The following is a 16,017-nucleotide window of genomic DNA, read 5'->3' as shown; positions in this document are numbered from 1 at the left end:
TGATTATTTTTATACTGAAAGAAGGTTTGCTTAGGCCTGCTATTCTAAGTTTATAATGTAGCAAATTTTAGGATCAAATCCAGCTTGAAACAGATTGCTGACTATTTAAATCGAGGAGTTGACTTAACTGGAACAAAAAAGAAAAACATTTCTGGATAAAAAAAAAAAAAAAAGCTGGAGAAGGGGAGCCGTTAAAGTGGGAGAAAAACAGATCTGTTAGAAAGAGCCAAGACACACAACTTAAGGCGAAAACATCTCCACCCAGCAGGAAACCCTGACTTTAAGAAATGCCACTGAAAGAGAGATGCTCCAAGACTCCTCACTGCATCATCTTAGCTTAGGACTTATAGACATTTAGGCACTGAAGAATCCACTGGAGGTATTCTTGGTGTCAGTTTGAGTTCCTGTATGTTTACAGCCTTGATGACAACACAGTGACTCAGAGTACTGTAAGACATTTTTTCCATTTATTGAGCATCAGCAACATTAAGAGCACTTTGAAGACCAGTGGCTAGGCCTAGACGTTTCTGTGCAATTAAATTTGGATTTAGTACAGCTACAGCAATCCATATTTTTAAGCCCAGACAGCTAAAGAACAGAGAGGAAATTCATGTTGAAAGACAGGGCTCTCATAATATTGTAAAGCCTGGATTGCTTTTGTTTGGGGCATAGAGTGGCTGTACGTTTGATGAGTGTGGTGAGAAAGCTTTGAGATTCTTCAGACATTTCTGAAATAGTCACAGAGAATGGGAAGAAATCATTGAGTGAGAATCCATATGCGGAACTTTGAACCAGAAAGACATGGATTTGAATCTGGGATCCTCCCTTTACTGACTGTTGATATTTGCGTCACATGTCATGTTATGTTACCTCCCTAGCAACTGTTCCCTCTAAAGTGGAGATGATATCCTACCACAAAAGAGTATTAAGAGGAGTCACTGAAGACATACCACAAAGCATTTAGCATTATGTGAGGCAGCAAGTTTCCTTCGCAGGATATCATAATTTTGCCATCCTGCATTGCTGCTGGACACGCAAGATATTTTGACATAATACATGTTTGGAAAGTAGTAACAACGTTATATTTTATATTTTTTTATAAACTTTCTACAATGCTTTAATAAAGCATTAAGGGTGGTTTTCTCTCTTAATCCATTGTCCACCTTGAGCCTGATGTCTCTGATGAATGTTGCAAAAAGAGGGCAAAAAGCCCATGTGAATTTTTTAAGAAATATAATCCTATGCCATGAAACATTGGGAACTTTTTCATATCTTTATTGATGAGCATCTATGTCACTTAATATGGTCTATTCAATGCAGTCTCCCTAGACCCCTCTTCTCATAGATGGCCTGCGTCTGACCCATGACTGTCTATTTGTAGCTACAAACATCTCTCAGGATGGAGAACCTGAAATAGAAACAAAAGGTCATAGTGGTTGAAAGCCACTAAGGTCACACATGAGATCATGACAGGTGAAGATGATAAGATCAAGGATGTAGCAGCGCACTTAGTCATAGGAAGTAAGAAGAAGTAGGTGGCTATTGTGGGAGGAGAGAGGAAGCTATAGATCAAGGAACATTAATACAACAAATGGTAAAGGTCTTAATAAGAATTGTCCACATGGAAAACAACGTTTCCTACAATTTTTATTTTAATTAGCATCATAAGATATATGAAAAGATGCATGAATTAGAGAACAAAGAGGGGAAATACTAAACTATTCAATGTTATGTATTCTTCTTTGATGAAAATCATTCCTGTCTTTTGCATTTCAGTGTTGCAGTTGATGAATTTAATGCTTACTAAATCACCGTGGGTCTTATGCCCTTTAATATATATTTTGCAACAACGAGCACATTGTGAATACAGATCCCACAAGTCATGGATGCATATTTTAATTCTCTCTCATTTTTGAAGAATACTTGACTTCCTCCTCAACAGTTTTAGGGTTGTAGTTTTCTGAAATTACTCAATTATATATTACTGAACTGATTAAAATTCACGGAAACAGGGTTGACTTTTTAATGCTTAATTAGGAAACATCAAATTGTTTTGTTCCTGATATGTATACAGCTATAATTTTATTACTATAAAATTGACCAGTAAAGTCAGAAAATTGATTTATAAGCACAGACTCTGAGAGATGATGATCAGTCTCAAGAAGATCAGCCTTGCCAGTTCTGTACTATCTCAGTTACACAAAAATCATATGCTAGATGAGTCAGTTTAATATAAAATTGGTTGGTAGACTGAAAAGACCACCACTTTATTTAAAAATGCTCAAAATGGTTGTTCAAATTTTCAGCCAGGTTTACCCAGTGGCATAATCAAAATCACAAGCCAATAACAGACTCAGTCTTCTATTTCAAAATACAAATAATCAAGTGGATTTTTGGCTTTAGCATATATATTTCTTAATCTCCTGAGTTCAAAAAAATTGCAAATTTATAATGGACTCTATCGTGCCATTTGAATTCTGTCTTTTCCTTTTTGTAGGTGGATCTTCTGGTCCCTACCAAAGTGACTGGCATTATTACACAAGGAGCTAAAGATTTTGGTCATGTGCAGTTTGTAGGCTCCTACAAACTAGCTTACAGCAATGATGGAGAACACTGGACAGTATACCAGGATGAAAAGCAAAGAAAAGATAAGGTAAGTCATTCTGGTGGTTTGATGACATACAGCAATAGAGGATCAAATTGTTTAACATTTTTTTATTTCCTTGATTATTTTGATAATTAGGAATTGTAGAATTATAATTATAGAAGTGAACAGATTTGATGATTATATTAGTTCATTGAAATTAAAATAGGGATGTTTCTCTGCTCAGTTTCCTTGATTGTGTTTTAATTCATGGATTAATGAATTTGACCTGTAAAATCTGTGTTTTAATATTATAATGATCAGTATATATTGAGGCACTTAAACTTCTACACCATACGATCTCTAATTGTTTTGCTAAAAGTTCTTACTATGTTGAACATCTTTGTATCTACTGGTAGCTACTGGTCTGAATGTCTGTGGGATTCTGGAGAATGAAAGTGCTCAAGGGCAATCAATAACTAATTGGATCAGATGTTAAAATATGGCCTTAGATTAATGAAATTGAATGAATTTGTTGCTTAGATTCTGTGCAACTGTACCTTTCTGAAGACATCAGTAGAAACGTAATCTCTTATTTCAGTGATTTGGGGGAAAATATAATACACTTTCATACATGTTAAGCACTTCTGAGTTAATAATGATTTTTCCATTTTATGTAACCCCTTCATTTCCTTACTGTTGTTGTATTATTAACCAATAGAAAGGTTGGGAATATCTTTATTTCTTCAAGTCTGCAAGGTAGAGAATTTAATTTTCCCAGAAATACTGATACTGGAGTGACTATTTCAATGAGACTATAAAGTATGAATTCAGTTCACACAAAATTTAATTTAGGGGAGATGTATGTGTTTTAGGTTAAGATTACAAAACTACAACTCTTTACCTTTTAATGTCTCAGAATATGCCCATTTAGCTACTCAGGACAGACATATTCACTTAACATCTCAGAACACATACACATTTTATGTTTTAACATCTCCGAAATTGGTGTATCTCAATGTCACAATCTAATAGCCCTTACTATTTTCTAGAAGAATGTAAAATAATGGCACGTTTTATAATCAGTGGCCTCTTAGATTGAATGAATATTGGGTATTTTGTAAGAATGTCTTCAAATTTTTTTGAGGGGTAGACAGGTATCTGCTATGATTTATAGCAAATAACTATTTCAGTTCTTGTTTTCACCTTTTACAGTAGGCATTTTGATGTGTAAAGAAGGCAAATATATTCCATAAGATGAAATTTTCTAAACTTCACAAATTATACAGTTCTTGAAATTAATTTTAAGATAAGTATTCTCATCTATAATCCATGTGCAATATTCACTGAAAAGCACATTTGTAATATTTAAATCCTTATATAAGTTGATTTAGGGAAGAGGTGTAAACCATTGTGCTGGTGAAATACTTCTTGTCTCCATTTATATTAAGCATATGATTTAATGATTATTTGTGAATCATTTTAAAAATTTCCCTAATTGATAGACTGGACATTGTTATTTATGCATTTTATTTCATTATCTCAGTCTGAAATGTACATAAAACCTTTGTGTCAAGTTGGCCAAGTGATTAGATAGTGTTGTTCAGGTTTTCTATATCCTCCCTGATTTTCTAGCTACTTGTACTAAAAATTCCAGAGAGAGCGATGTGGAAATCTCCAACTCTAACCATTGATTTCTCTATTTCTCCTGGTAGTTATTGGTATTTACTTCATGGGTTTTTTTTTTTTTTTTTTTTTTTTTTGTGGTACGCGGGCCTCTCACTGTTGTGGCCTCTCCCATTGCGGAGCACAGGCTCCTGACGCGCAGGCTCAGCGGCAATGGCTCACGGGCCCAGCCGCTCCGCGGCATGTGGGATCTTCCCAGACCGGGGCACAAACCCGTGTCCCCTGCATCGGCAGGCGGACTCTCAACCACTGCGCCACCAGGGAAGCCCTGCTTCATGTATCTTGAAAGTCTGTTGAAAGATATATGAATGATTAGAGTTGTAATGTCCTCTTAATCAAATAACTCTTTTATCATTAGAAAATTACCGTCTTTATTCCTGGTGGTATTTTTGCTCTGAAACCTACTTTGCTGCTATTCATAGAGGTACTCTAGCTTCCTTTCGATTAGTACTACATTGGTATATGTTTTCTCCATCCTTTTACTTCTAACTATTTCTACTTTATATTTAAAATGCATTTTTTCTATGCAACATATAGTTGTTTCCTTTTTTCTAATTCAACTATCTCTGCTTTTTAACTGGAGTATTTAGACCATTTATATTTATATGAGTATTGAAGTAATTGGGTTTAAATCTATCATCTTGCTATTTATTTCCTATATGTCTCATATTTTCTTTCATTTTTTTCCTATTTTCAGCCTTCTTTTGAATTAATTGAATTTTTTAGTGATTTCATTGTGCTTCATTTGTTGACTTATTTGCTATAACTTTTTTTTTGTTATTTTAGTCACTGCTTTAGGTTTTGTAATATGCATTTTAAACTTATCAAGTCTACCTTCAAATTAATGTAGAGCCCCAGAAACATACCTCCATAAGCACAAGCAAAATAGATTATAGTTGTAAATCCATGTACTTAAGAGCCACACTTACTATAACACGATTTTGCCGTTCCCCAAATAAGTCTTATTGTAAAGAAAGAAAAAGACTCCCACTAGGCAAGTTGGAAAGTCATGAGAGTAAACTGACACTTTCAGTGAAAAGGATGTAAGCCAGAATCCTCATGTGAGACAATAAGTCACGTCATCTATCCAATGTAAAATTTCTGAAAAAATAAACCATTTTAGAATTATAAATATGACAGTTAGCTAAACTCAGTCAATATAACCGGTAGTTTTAAAATTAAATTTTGCCAGTCTGTTTTTAATATAATTAGTTTGGTACATTGAAGAAAAGCCTTAATAAGTTTACTATTTATTACCAAAGGAAACAACTAGCACCAATAAACAATACATAGAATGCTGCAGTTGCTATTATAATAAAGAAATACTTTATGTGTAAGAAGGAAATGCAGGACATAAACATCTCCATTCCTACAGAGAAGGGAATTTTATAAAATACATGAGAAAATGGATTGCATGAGTTCTTTCAGCACTTGGAAATACAGGCATTTTACACACACACACACACACACACACACATATATACACATGTATATCCCAATCAAAATATACATGTTTATATATATACAAGTAATTATTGTGCTTTGCTGTTATTACTATTATTATATTATTATAATAATATAATATTATTATATTATACTATTATTATATTACTATTATTACTAGGAATTCAGGTATCATCTTATATATTCTTTATAGAAGTGCACTTCTTTCGAGGGGTCCTACACAACTCATTAATTAATTTTTCTGAAGTTGAATAAGCCATCTTCTATTCATTCTTAGTATCATTTGTGTCTTGTTTTCCATGGTTGCTTTCCACAAGGGAAAAAAAGTCTTCAATATTTAAAAGTGTAATTCAACTACAAGCTTTCATGAAGATAAATATAATAAATGAATTGAGTGTTTCAGGGCAAAATATATGCCTGTGAGATGTTTTATATACACACATTTCAAAAGGAAATATTTACAAAGTTTTCTTTCTTTTTTTAAACACCCAATGTCCTCCAAATGCCCTTTGGAGCTTTCTGTTTTTGATGGAGCATCCAATTAAGATTCACATGATGTATTTATCATATCTCCTTAGTCTCCTTTAGAGTAATTCTCTTGTCATTTTTTTCTTCCAAAACATGGACAATCTTAAGAGTCTAGGCCAGATGTCTTGCACAAGGTCTCACAGCGTGGTTTCATCTGTTTCCTCATGATTTATTTTTCTTTGAATTTTATTTATTTTTTATACAGCAGGTTCTTATTAGTTATCTATTTATACATAATTAGTGTATATATGTCCAATGCATCCCACCACAACCACCATCCCCCACAACTTTCCCCGCTGGTGTCCATACATTTGTTCTCTACAACCGCGTCTCTATTTCTGCCTTGCAAACTGGTTCATCTGTACTATTATTCTAGATTCCACATATATGTGTTAATATACAACATTTGTTTTTCTCTTTCTGACGTACTTCACTCTGTATGACAGTCTCTAGGTCCATCCACGTCTCTACAAATGACCCAATTTCGTTCCTTTTTACAGCTGAGTAATATTACATTGTATATATGTACCACACCTTCTTTATCCATTCGTCTGTCAATGGGCATTTAGGTTGCTTCCATGACCTGGCTATTGTAAATAGTGCTGCAGTGAACATAGGGGTGCATGTGTCTTTTGGAATTATGGTATTCTCTGGGTATATGCCCAGTAGTGGGATTGCTGGATCATATGGTAATTCTATTTTTAGTTTTTTAAGGAATGTCCATACTGTTCTCCATAGTGGCCGTATCAATTTACATTCCCACCAAAACTGCAGGAGGGTTCTCTTTTTGCCACACCCTCTCCAGCATTTATTGTTTGTAGATTTTTTGGTGATGCCCATTCTAACTGGTGTGAGGTGATACCTCATTGTAGTTTTGATTTGAATTTCTCTAATAATTAGTGATGTTGAGCAGCTTTTCATGTACCTCTTGGCCATCTCTATGTCTTCTTTGGAAAGATGTCTATACAAGTCTTCAGCCCGTTATTGGATTGGGTTGTTTGTTTTTTTAATATTGAGATGCATTAGCTGTTTATATATTTTGGAGATTAATCCTTTGTGCATTGATTTGTTTACAAATATTTTCTCGCATTCTGAGGGTTGTCTTTTTGTCTCGTTTATAGTTTCCTTTGCTGTGCAAAAGCTTTTTAAGTTTCATTAGGTCCCATTTGTTTTTGTTTTTATTTCCATTATTCTAGGAGTTGGGTCAAAAAAGATCTTGCTGTGATTTATGTCATAGAGTGTTCTTCCTATGTTTTCCTCTAAGAGTGTTATAGTGTCTGGTCTTATATTTAGGTCTGTAATCCATTTTGAGTTTATTTTTGTGTATGGTGTTAGGGAGTGTTCTAATTTCATTCTTTTATATGTAGCTGTCCAGTTTTCCCAGCACCAATTATTGAAGAGGCTGTCATTTCTCCATTGTATGTCCTTGCTTCCTTTGTCATAGATTAGTTGACCATAGGTGCATGAGTTTATCTCTGGGCTTTCTATCCTGTTCCATTGATCTATATTTCTGTTTCTGTGCCAGTACCATATTGTCTTGATGACTGTAGCTTTGTAGTATAGTCTGAAGTCGGGGAGTCTGATTCCTCCAGCTCTATTTTTCTCCCTCAAGATTGCTTTGGCTATTTGGCATCTTTTGTGCCTCCATACAAACTTTAAGATTTTTTTCTTCTAGTTCTATAAAAATTGCCATTGGTAATTTGATAGGGATTGCATTGAATCTGTAGATTGCTTTGGGTAGTATAGTAATTTTCACAATATTGATTCTCCCAATCCAAGAACATGATATATCCCTCCATCTGTGTCATCTTTGATTTCATTCATCAGTGTCTTATAGTTTTCTGAGTACAGGTCTTTTGTCTCCTTAGGTAGGTTTATTCCTAGGTATTTTATTCTTTTTGTTGCAATGGTGAATGGGATTGTTTCCTTAATTTCTCTTTCTAATCTTTCATTGTTAGTGTATAGGAGTGCGAGAGATTTCTGTGCATTAATTTTGTATCCTGCAACTTTACCAAATTCATTGATTAGCTCTAGTAGTTTTCTGGTGGCATTTTTTAGGATTCTCTATGTATAGTATCATGTCATCTGCAAACAGTGACGGTTTTTACTTCTTCTTTTCCAATTTGTATTCCTTTTATTTCTTTTTCTTCTCTGATTGCCATGGCTAGGACTTCCAACACTATGTTGAATAATAGTAGTGAGACTGGACATCCTTGTCTTGCTCCTGATCTCAGAGGAAATGCTTTCAGTTTTTCACCACTGAGAATGATGTTTGCTGTCGGTTTGTCATATATGGCCTTTATTATGTTGAGGTAGGTTCCCTCTATGCCCACTTTCTGGAGAGTTTTTATCATAAATGGGTGTTGAATTTTGTCAAAAGCTTTTTCTGCATCTATTGAGATGATCATATGGTTTTTCTTCTTCAGTTTGTTAATATGGTATACCACATTGATTGTGTGTATTGAAGAATCCTTGCATCCCTGGAGTAAATCCCACTTGATCATGGTGTATGATCCTTTTAATGTGTTGTTGGATTCTGTTTGCTAGTATTTTGTTGAGGATTTTTGTATCTATAGTCATCAGTGATATGGTCTGTAATTTTCTTTTTTGTGGTATCTCCGTCTGGTTTTGGTACCAGGGTGATGGTGGCCTCACAGAATGAGTTTGGGATTGTTCCTTCCTTTGGGATTGTTCCTTCCTCTGCAATTTTTGAAAGAGTTTGAGAAGTATCGGTGTTATCTCTTCTCTAAATATTTGATAGAATTCACCTGTGAAGCCATCTGGTCCTGGACTTTGTTTGTTGGAAGATTTTTAATCACAGTTTCATTTTCATTACTTGTGATTGGTCTGTTCATATTTTCTACTTCTTCCTGGTTCAGTCTTGTAAGGTTATATGTTTCTAAGAATTTGTCCATTTCTTCCAGGTTGTCCATTTTATTGGCGTAGAGTTGCTTGTAGTAGTCTCTTATGATCCTTTGTATTTCTGCAGTGTCCATTGTAAATTCTCCTTTTCATTTCTAATTCTGATTTTTGTTGATTTCTTGATGAGTCTGGCTAATGGGTTATCAATTTTGTTTATCTTCTCAAAGAACCAGCTTTTAGTTTTATTGACCTTTGCTATTGTTTCCTTCATTTCTTTTTCATTTATTTCTGATCTGAACTTTATGATTTCTTTCCTTCTGCTAACTTTGGGGTTTTTTTTGTTCTTCTTTCTCTAATTGCTTTAGGTGTAAGGTTAGATTGTTTATTTGAAATTTTTCTGTTTCTTGAGGTAGGATTGTACTGCTATAAACTTCCCTCTTAGAACTGCTTTTGGTGCATCCCATAGGTTTTGGATTTTCCTGGTTTCATTGTCATTTTTCTCTAAGTAGTTTTTGATTTCCTCTTTGATTTCTTCAGTGATCTCTTGGTTATTTAGTAACATATTGTTTAGCCTCCATGTGTTTTTGTTTTTTACGTTTTTTTTTCCTCCCTGTAATTGATTTCTAATCTCATAGCTTTGTGTTTGGAAAAGATGCTTGATATGATTTCAATTTTCTTAAATTTTCTGAGGCTTGATCTGTGACCCAAGATGTGATCTGTCCTGGAGAATGTTCCATGTACACTTGAGAAGAAAGTGTAATCTGTTGTTTTTGGATGGAATGTTCTATAAATATTAAATCTACCTGGTCTATTGTGTCATTTAAAGCTTGTGTTTCCTTATTAATTTTCTGTCTGGGTGATCTGTCCATTGGTGTAGGTGAGAGGTTAAAGTCCCTCACTATTATTGTGTTACTGTCAATTTCCTCTTTTATAGCTGTTAGCATTTACCTTACGTATTCCGGTGCTCCTATGTTGAGTGCATATATATTCATAATTGTTATATCTTCTTCTTGGATTGATCTGTTGATCACTATGTTGTGTCCTTCCTTGTCTCTTGTAATAGTCTTTATTTTAAAGTCTATTTTGTCTGATATAAGTATTGTTACTCCAGCTTTCTTTTGATTTCCATTTGCATGGAATATATTTTTCCATCCCCACACTTTCAGTTTGTATGTTTCCCTGGATCTGAAGTGGGTCTCTTGTATACAGCATATAGATGGGTTTTGTTTTTGTATCCATTCAGTAAGCCTGTTTCTTTTGGTTGGAGCATTTAATCCATTCAAATTTAAGGTAATTATAAATATGTATGTTCCTATTACCATTTTCTTAATTGTTTTGGGTTTGTTTTCATAGGTCCTTTTCTTGTTTTTCCTAGAGAAGCTCATTTAGCATTTGTTGTAGAGCTGGTGCTGAATTCTCTTAGCTTTTGCTTGTCTGTGAAGCTTTTGATTTCTCTGTCAAATCTGAATGAGATCCTTGCCAGGTAGAGTAATCTTGGTTGTGCGTTCTTCCCTTTCATCACTTTAAATATATCATGCCACTCCCTTCTGGCTTGTAGAGTTTCTGCTGAGAAATCAGCTGTTAACCTTATGGGAGTTCCCTTGTATGTTATTTGTCATTTTTCCCTTGTTGCTTTTAATAATTTTTGTTTGTCTTTAATTTTTGTCAATTTGATTACTATGTGTCTTGGCATGTTTCTCCTTGGGTTTATCCTGCCTGGGACTCTCTGAGCTTCCTGGACTTGGGTGGCTATTTTCCTTTCCCATGTTAGGGAAATTTTCAACTATAATATCTTCAGATATTTTCTTGTGTCCTTTCTCTCTCTTTTCTCCTTCTGGGATCCCTATAATGTGAATATTGTTGCATTTAATGTTGTTCCAGAGGTCTCTTAGGCTGTATTCATTTCTTTTCATTCTTTTTTCTTTATTCTGTTCCACAGCAGTGAATTCCACCATTCTGTCTTCCAGTTCTCTTATCCATTCTTCTGCCTCAGTTATTCTGCTATTGATTCCTTCTAGTGTATTTTTTCATTTCAGTTATTGTATTGTTCATCTCTGTTTGTTTGTTCTTTAATTCCTCTAGGTGTTTGTTCTTTAATTCTTCTAGCTCTTTGTTAAACATTTCTTGCATCTTCTTGATCTTTGTCTCCATTCTTTTTCTGAGGTCCTGGATCATCTTCATTTTCATTATTCTGAATTCTTTTTCTGGAGGGTTGCCTATCTCCACTTCATTTAGTTGTTTTCCTGGGGTTTTACCTTGTTCCTTCATCTGGTACATAGTCCTCTGCCTTTTCCTTTTGTCTCACTTTCTGTGAATGTGGTTTTCGTTCCACAGGCTGAAAAATTGTAGTTCCTCTTGCTTCTGCTGTCTGCCCTCTCACAGAGTTTTCTAACTCCTCTTTTATGCCTTTCTGTTTTTATCGACTGCTTTGTTTTAATTGATTTTGGGGTATGGATGTGCAAGTCTAATGTATTAATAGATACAGAAACAAGGTTAATGTCAAGAAAGCAATGACAGGGAAAAACTGTGTACATACATAGGAGTATCTAAACATATGTATGAATGCACATGTATATGTGTGTGTGTGTGTGCGTGTGTGTACATACACACCAGAAGTCACTTGCAGAAAAAAAGGGTGCCTTGTTCTCTTCATTGGGATGTCACTTTCTCATTACTCTCTCCAAGCTTTCATAAGAATTGTAATTTAGTATTCTATTTTTGGACAAAATTCCACATTAAATCTTTTGTTATTGAGCATGTGATGATACTGTCTCAATACAATCCCTGCATTCTTATATTTCTCTTTCTAGTCTATAATATTTTCTAACATTTAACTAACTTTTGTATTTCTCTACAACATGGATTCAGATACACTTTTATTTAAAAGCCAAATCTTCCTTTGCTCTCACGAAAGTGACATTTGTTTTTATACTCTTGGAGCTGTTTCACTGCAGTTAGCAGGAAAATTGCAAAATTTGACAGACACTTTCTGCGTTTACTTTTTAAGGTTAGACTCAAATTAAGCTTTTAAAACTAAATGTAGTTTTGTATTTTTCTAGTGTGAGTGGAATTTATTATATTATAATTCTTCAGGACTTTGGTTGGCCTCTAATTTGTCAGTGGAAGTCAATACAAATCAGTGTTTTCAAAAGTAAGTTTAGATTTTAATATGTTTGCCAATTCTCTTATGAACATCAGAAAGTAAACAGGTATTAGTTTTAAACAAATTTTAAATTTAAATAGATTTAAGTAGTTAGGAACACAGATTATGTGGGAAAGCATCTAGGAGAATGTGACATGTGTGTTCAGCAGTTATTGTCTACTCTATGCTAGATGTATGGGGCAGGGGCAGGGGTGGGGGTGGGGTCTGAATATGACATAGTGGCTCAAAGAACTCCCAGTCTAATAAGGAGCTCAGGAAAGGTGGAAAAACTGATTCAGTCAGCTTGTTTTGAAGAATCAAAATATCATCTACTCGGGCTTCCCTGGTGGCGCAGTGGTTGAGAGTCCGCCTGCCGATGCAGGGGACACGGGTTCGTGCCCCAGTCCGGGAAGATCCCACATGCTGCGAAGCGGCTGGGCCCGTGAGCTATGGCCGCTGAGTCTGCGCGTCCAGAGCCTGTGCTCCGCAACGGGAGAGGCCACAACAGCGAGAGGCCCGCATACCGTAAAAAAAAAAAAAAAAATATCATCTACCCAATGTATCATTTGATACAACAACTCTAGGAAAGAAGTAGCACATAGATGTCCATTTCAAAAAGTTTGTGACTCTCCAATAGAAAAAAAAAAAAGAATTCCTGGTCCTTCTCTACCTCATTTTTTCCCCAACATCAGTGTGAAAAAGAGAAACAGCAGCATAACAACCCTCATTAATAAAGCCTCCAAATCTGTACTGGAGGATATATCCAAATCCAAGAGTAATTACAGATGCCACAGGGCATGCTGTCCTTCCTGCTGATGCTAGCACTCTCAGGTAGCTGAAATTAAATTTGAATATTTAAAGCCTTAAAAGTCCAGCTCATCAGTGAAGCAGACTGAATAACACATCAGTCTGGTAGTCAATACGCATGCTGTTCTTTTGAAATTTGATCTGGATCAGAAATTTAGAATCTGAAGAATGCTCTAGGAAGTAAATAAATGGGATCCTCAGTGGCAACTGGTGAGGAGCATGCTAGGAGGGGAAAATGAAAGGGGGTGAATTAGTCTTTCAAGGAGGACCAGCCACATGTTTCTGAATACCAAGATCAAGGACAGATCTCTAAATCTTTCATGGAGACCCTTAGTCTCATCCACTCAGAGTCCTCTTGCTGTTTTCCAGTAAGGCAGGGAGGGAAAGAAAAGGAGCTACTTTTCTGAAAGCAATTTCCAAGAACTAATTGACTTTACACAAAACACTCAAATTCAAAAATAGCAAGTGAGTTGTGCCTCTATTTGCTAAAAATTTGTAATGTAGTCACAGTAGTGTACTTACTTAGGGATCTGGTGAGTGACTTAATTGGAAGTTAAAGAAACAAGGATATAGTTTCAGCGTTGTCTAAAAATAAGGGCAGTGTTATTTTAAAAAACGCCATCTGGTATCAACTGTTATTTACAATTTTATCTGCTTTCTTCTTTGTCATAATTCAATATTATGGGACCTGACTAGGATACAGTTGGTGTAAAGAATACAGAATTGACTATGTTCACATAAATGTGGGTGTTATTGGATTTTGGAACTTAGGACACCACCTGAGAATATTTCCATTTTGGCAGAATATAAAGTTCAATGATGAGCTCACCCTTTTAAATTTTAAATTGTATGAAATAGCTCTGCCCAGGAGTAGATAGAGGTAAATAGTTAATGTCACAATTCTATTTTTAATTCAATAAAAACTGCATGGAATTCAGGGATTAAAAGAAAATAAGCTCAGTTATTTCAATATATACACCAACTGCAAAATTCAAGAAAATCCTGTAATTCCTTATATAGCTTTTATAATGCATGATCTTGCCAAAAATAGAATGGGATCCCTGTAAATTTTGCTAAGGCCTCTGACCAAGAAGGCTGCATCTCAAGAAATATTCCAGCAGAGAAGAACTGACTCATCAAATGTTGTTTGCAGACCTAGAGCTGCCTGCTGGATCGGGAAAGGGCAGGCACGTTGAACAAATTTAAATTCGGAAAGCAGCATATTGTCACCAGTGAGTAGTGTGAAAGCAGTTGGTAAGGTGCACAAAGAACATAATGGGGACTCACTTAGAGTCAGTTGTGAAGTGGCGGCTTTGGGTCAGAAACAAAGCAGAAGACTGGATGCAAGTGTAGAGGCAAACAGGGCTGGATCAGCTATAAGAAGACCTGTATTTTCATTTCCATGTTTAACATGACCTCCAAATGGCCTGCCTACCCAAAGATGTTTGTTCCTGAACCTAGGGTGAAGAAGGGTTTAAGAGCAGGAAAGGAAGAGGAACAGGAAATGGAGCTTATGGGATGGAGTTGAGTAGAGAGAGGGTTAGTATTTAACTTAAAGAACTACAAGTGTAGAATCAAGTAACTATCTGCATGCTAGAAATAAAAGATAAGCTGGAGTGACAGACTAGCCACAGGAACCATCAGAAGCCAATGTATCTGAAGGAGCTCATTAATTTTAAAAAGACATTAGGTTTATTTGGAGACAGAATTAGAAACCTACTTGCCTTTCTTCAAGGATCAATTTTGAAGTTGCAAAGAAAATTCTTTTGTATGTCAGTTCACATCCTATAACATTAAAACTAGCAATGTAAAATATATGGTTAATTCTGGCCAATGAAGCGTTTAAATTTCTTAGAAAGAATTTGGATTTTTAAATCTTTATTTAAAACAAAAAGCAAAAGCAGAGTGCTGTCTAATGACATATCATCAGGTAGTAAAAAGAAGAATCAAACATGAGGCACAAAATCCATAAAACTCACCAATTTGGGGGTGGGTTGGAGGAAGAAAAACATCCCTGCCACTATGACTCATATTTAGTGACAGATAACATCCAGCACAGATGCTATGAAACATCATTCTCAATAAGATCCAAGTTTATGCAGAAAAGAGAAAACAATACAGAGAAGTGCAGTAATGAGGAACGAATATATGTTTGTTCTTTGTGTTAATTATATATGTCTTGAAAACTCAACTTATTTATTTTCAAAAAATTTGATAAACTATCTTAGAATTTGAAACAATATAGTCTTTCTAGTTAACAGATATTTCTGCATGAATGAAAAAATATATGTGAAAAACACAAGGAATATGTTACATAGTTATTCAAGTGAAATGTTCATAAATAATTTTTTTTTATTATTGCCTGCCTTATGGCCTTACTTTTTCCAATACTCAAATACCAGAAACCTTAAAGTTTCCTAATTTTTGCCTTTCTAAACCACCATCACTCGTCAAAAATTAACAAAAATTTCCTTACTGAAAATTTTGGATATCTAATGTTTATGTTTGACTTCCGTATTTTGAGACACAGTTGCATAATGAGAAAATTCCTCAGTGGAAAAGAATTACTTTTTCTTTAGTTCATGCTTGTATTATTACTGTGAAGACTATCAAGTGTCAAACCACCTATGACCCTATGCATTGATTAAAAATATTAAAACATAAATATATATATATTTTAGTTTTAGGTGTACAACATAGTGATTTGATATTTTTCTAGATTATACTCCACTTAAAGTAATTAAAAATATTGGCTATATTCCCTGTGCTGTACAATATATCTTTGTATCTTATTTTAAAAATATTTTTTACATACACACACACACACACACACTCTTTTTTATATTCTTTTCCATTATGGTCTATCACAGGATATTGAATATAATTCCCTATGCTATGCAGTAGGACCTTGTTGTTTATCCATTCTACATATTGATATGATGTT

At 34.8% G+C, this 16,017-nt stretch overlaps 1 protein-coding gene across 2 annotated transcripts in view; it reads left to right on the top strand.

The window, feature by feature from the left end:
* Positions 1-16,017, top strand: part of EDIL3 (EGF like repeats and discoidin domains 3) — a 439,395-nt gene that overhangs the window by 392,168 nt on the left and 31,210 nt on the right. For both annotated transcript variants that reach the window (XM_059061090.2, XM_059061089.2), the window contains one exon: positions 2,498-2,653. In XM_059061090.2, the coding sequence (XP_058917073.1) occupies positions 2,498-2,653 (156 nt within the window). The remainder of the gene's footprint in view (positions 1-2,497; positions 2,654-16,017) is intronic.

Source organism: Kogia breviceps, chromosome 4 (assembly GCF_026419965.1).
Source record: "Kogia breviceps isolate mKogBre1 chromosome 4, mKogBre1 haplotype 1, whole genome shotgun sequence".
NCBI lineage: Eukaryota > Metazoa > Chordata > Mammalia > Artiodactyla > Physeteridae > Kogia > Kogia breviceps.
This window is presented reverse-complemented; position numbering and strand designations above follow the sequence as displayed.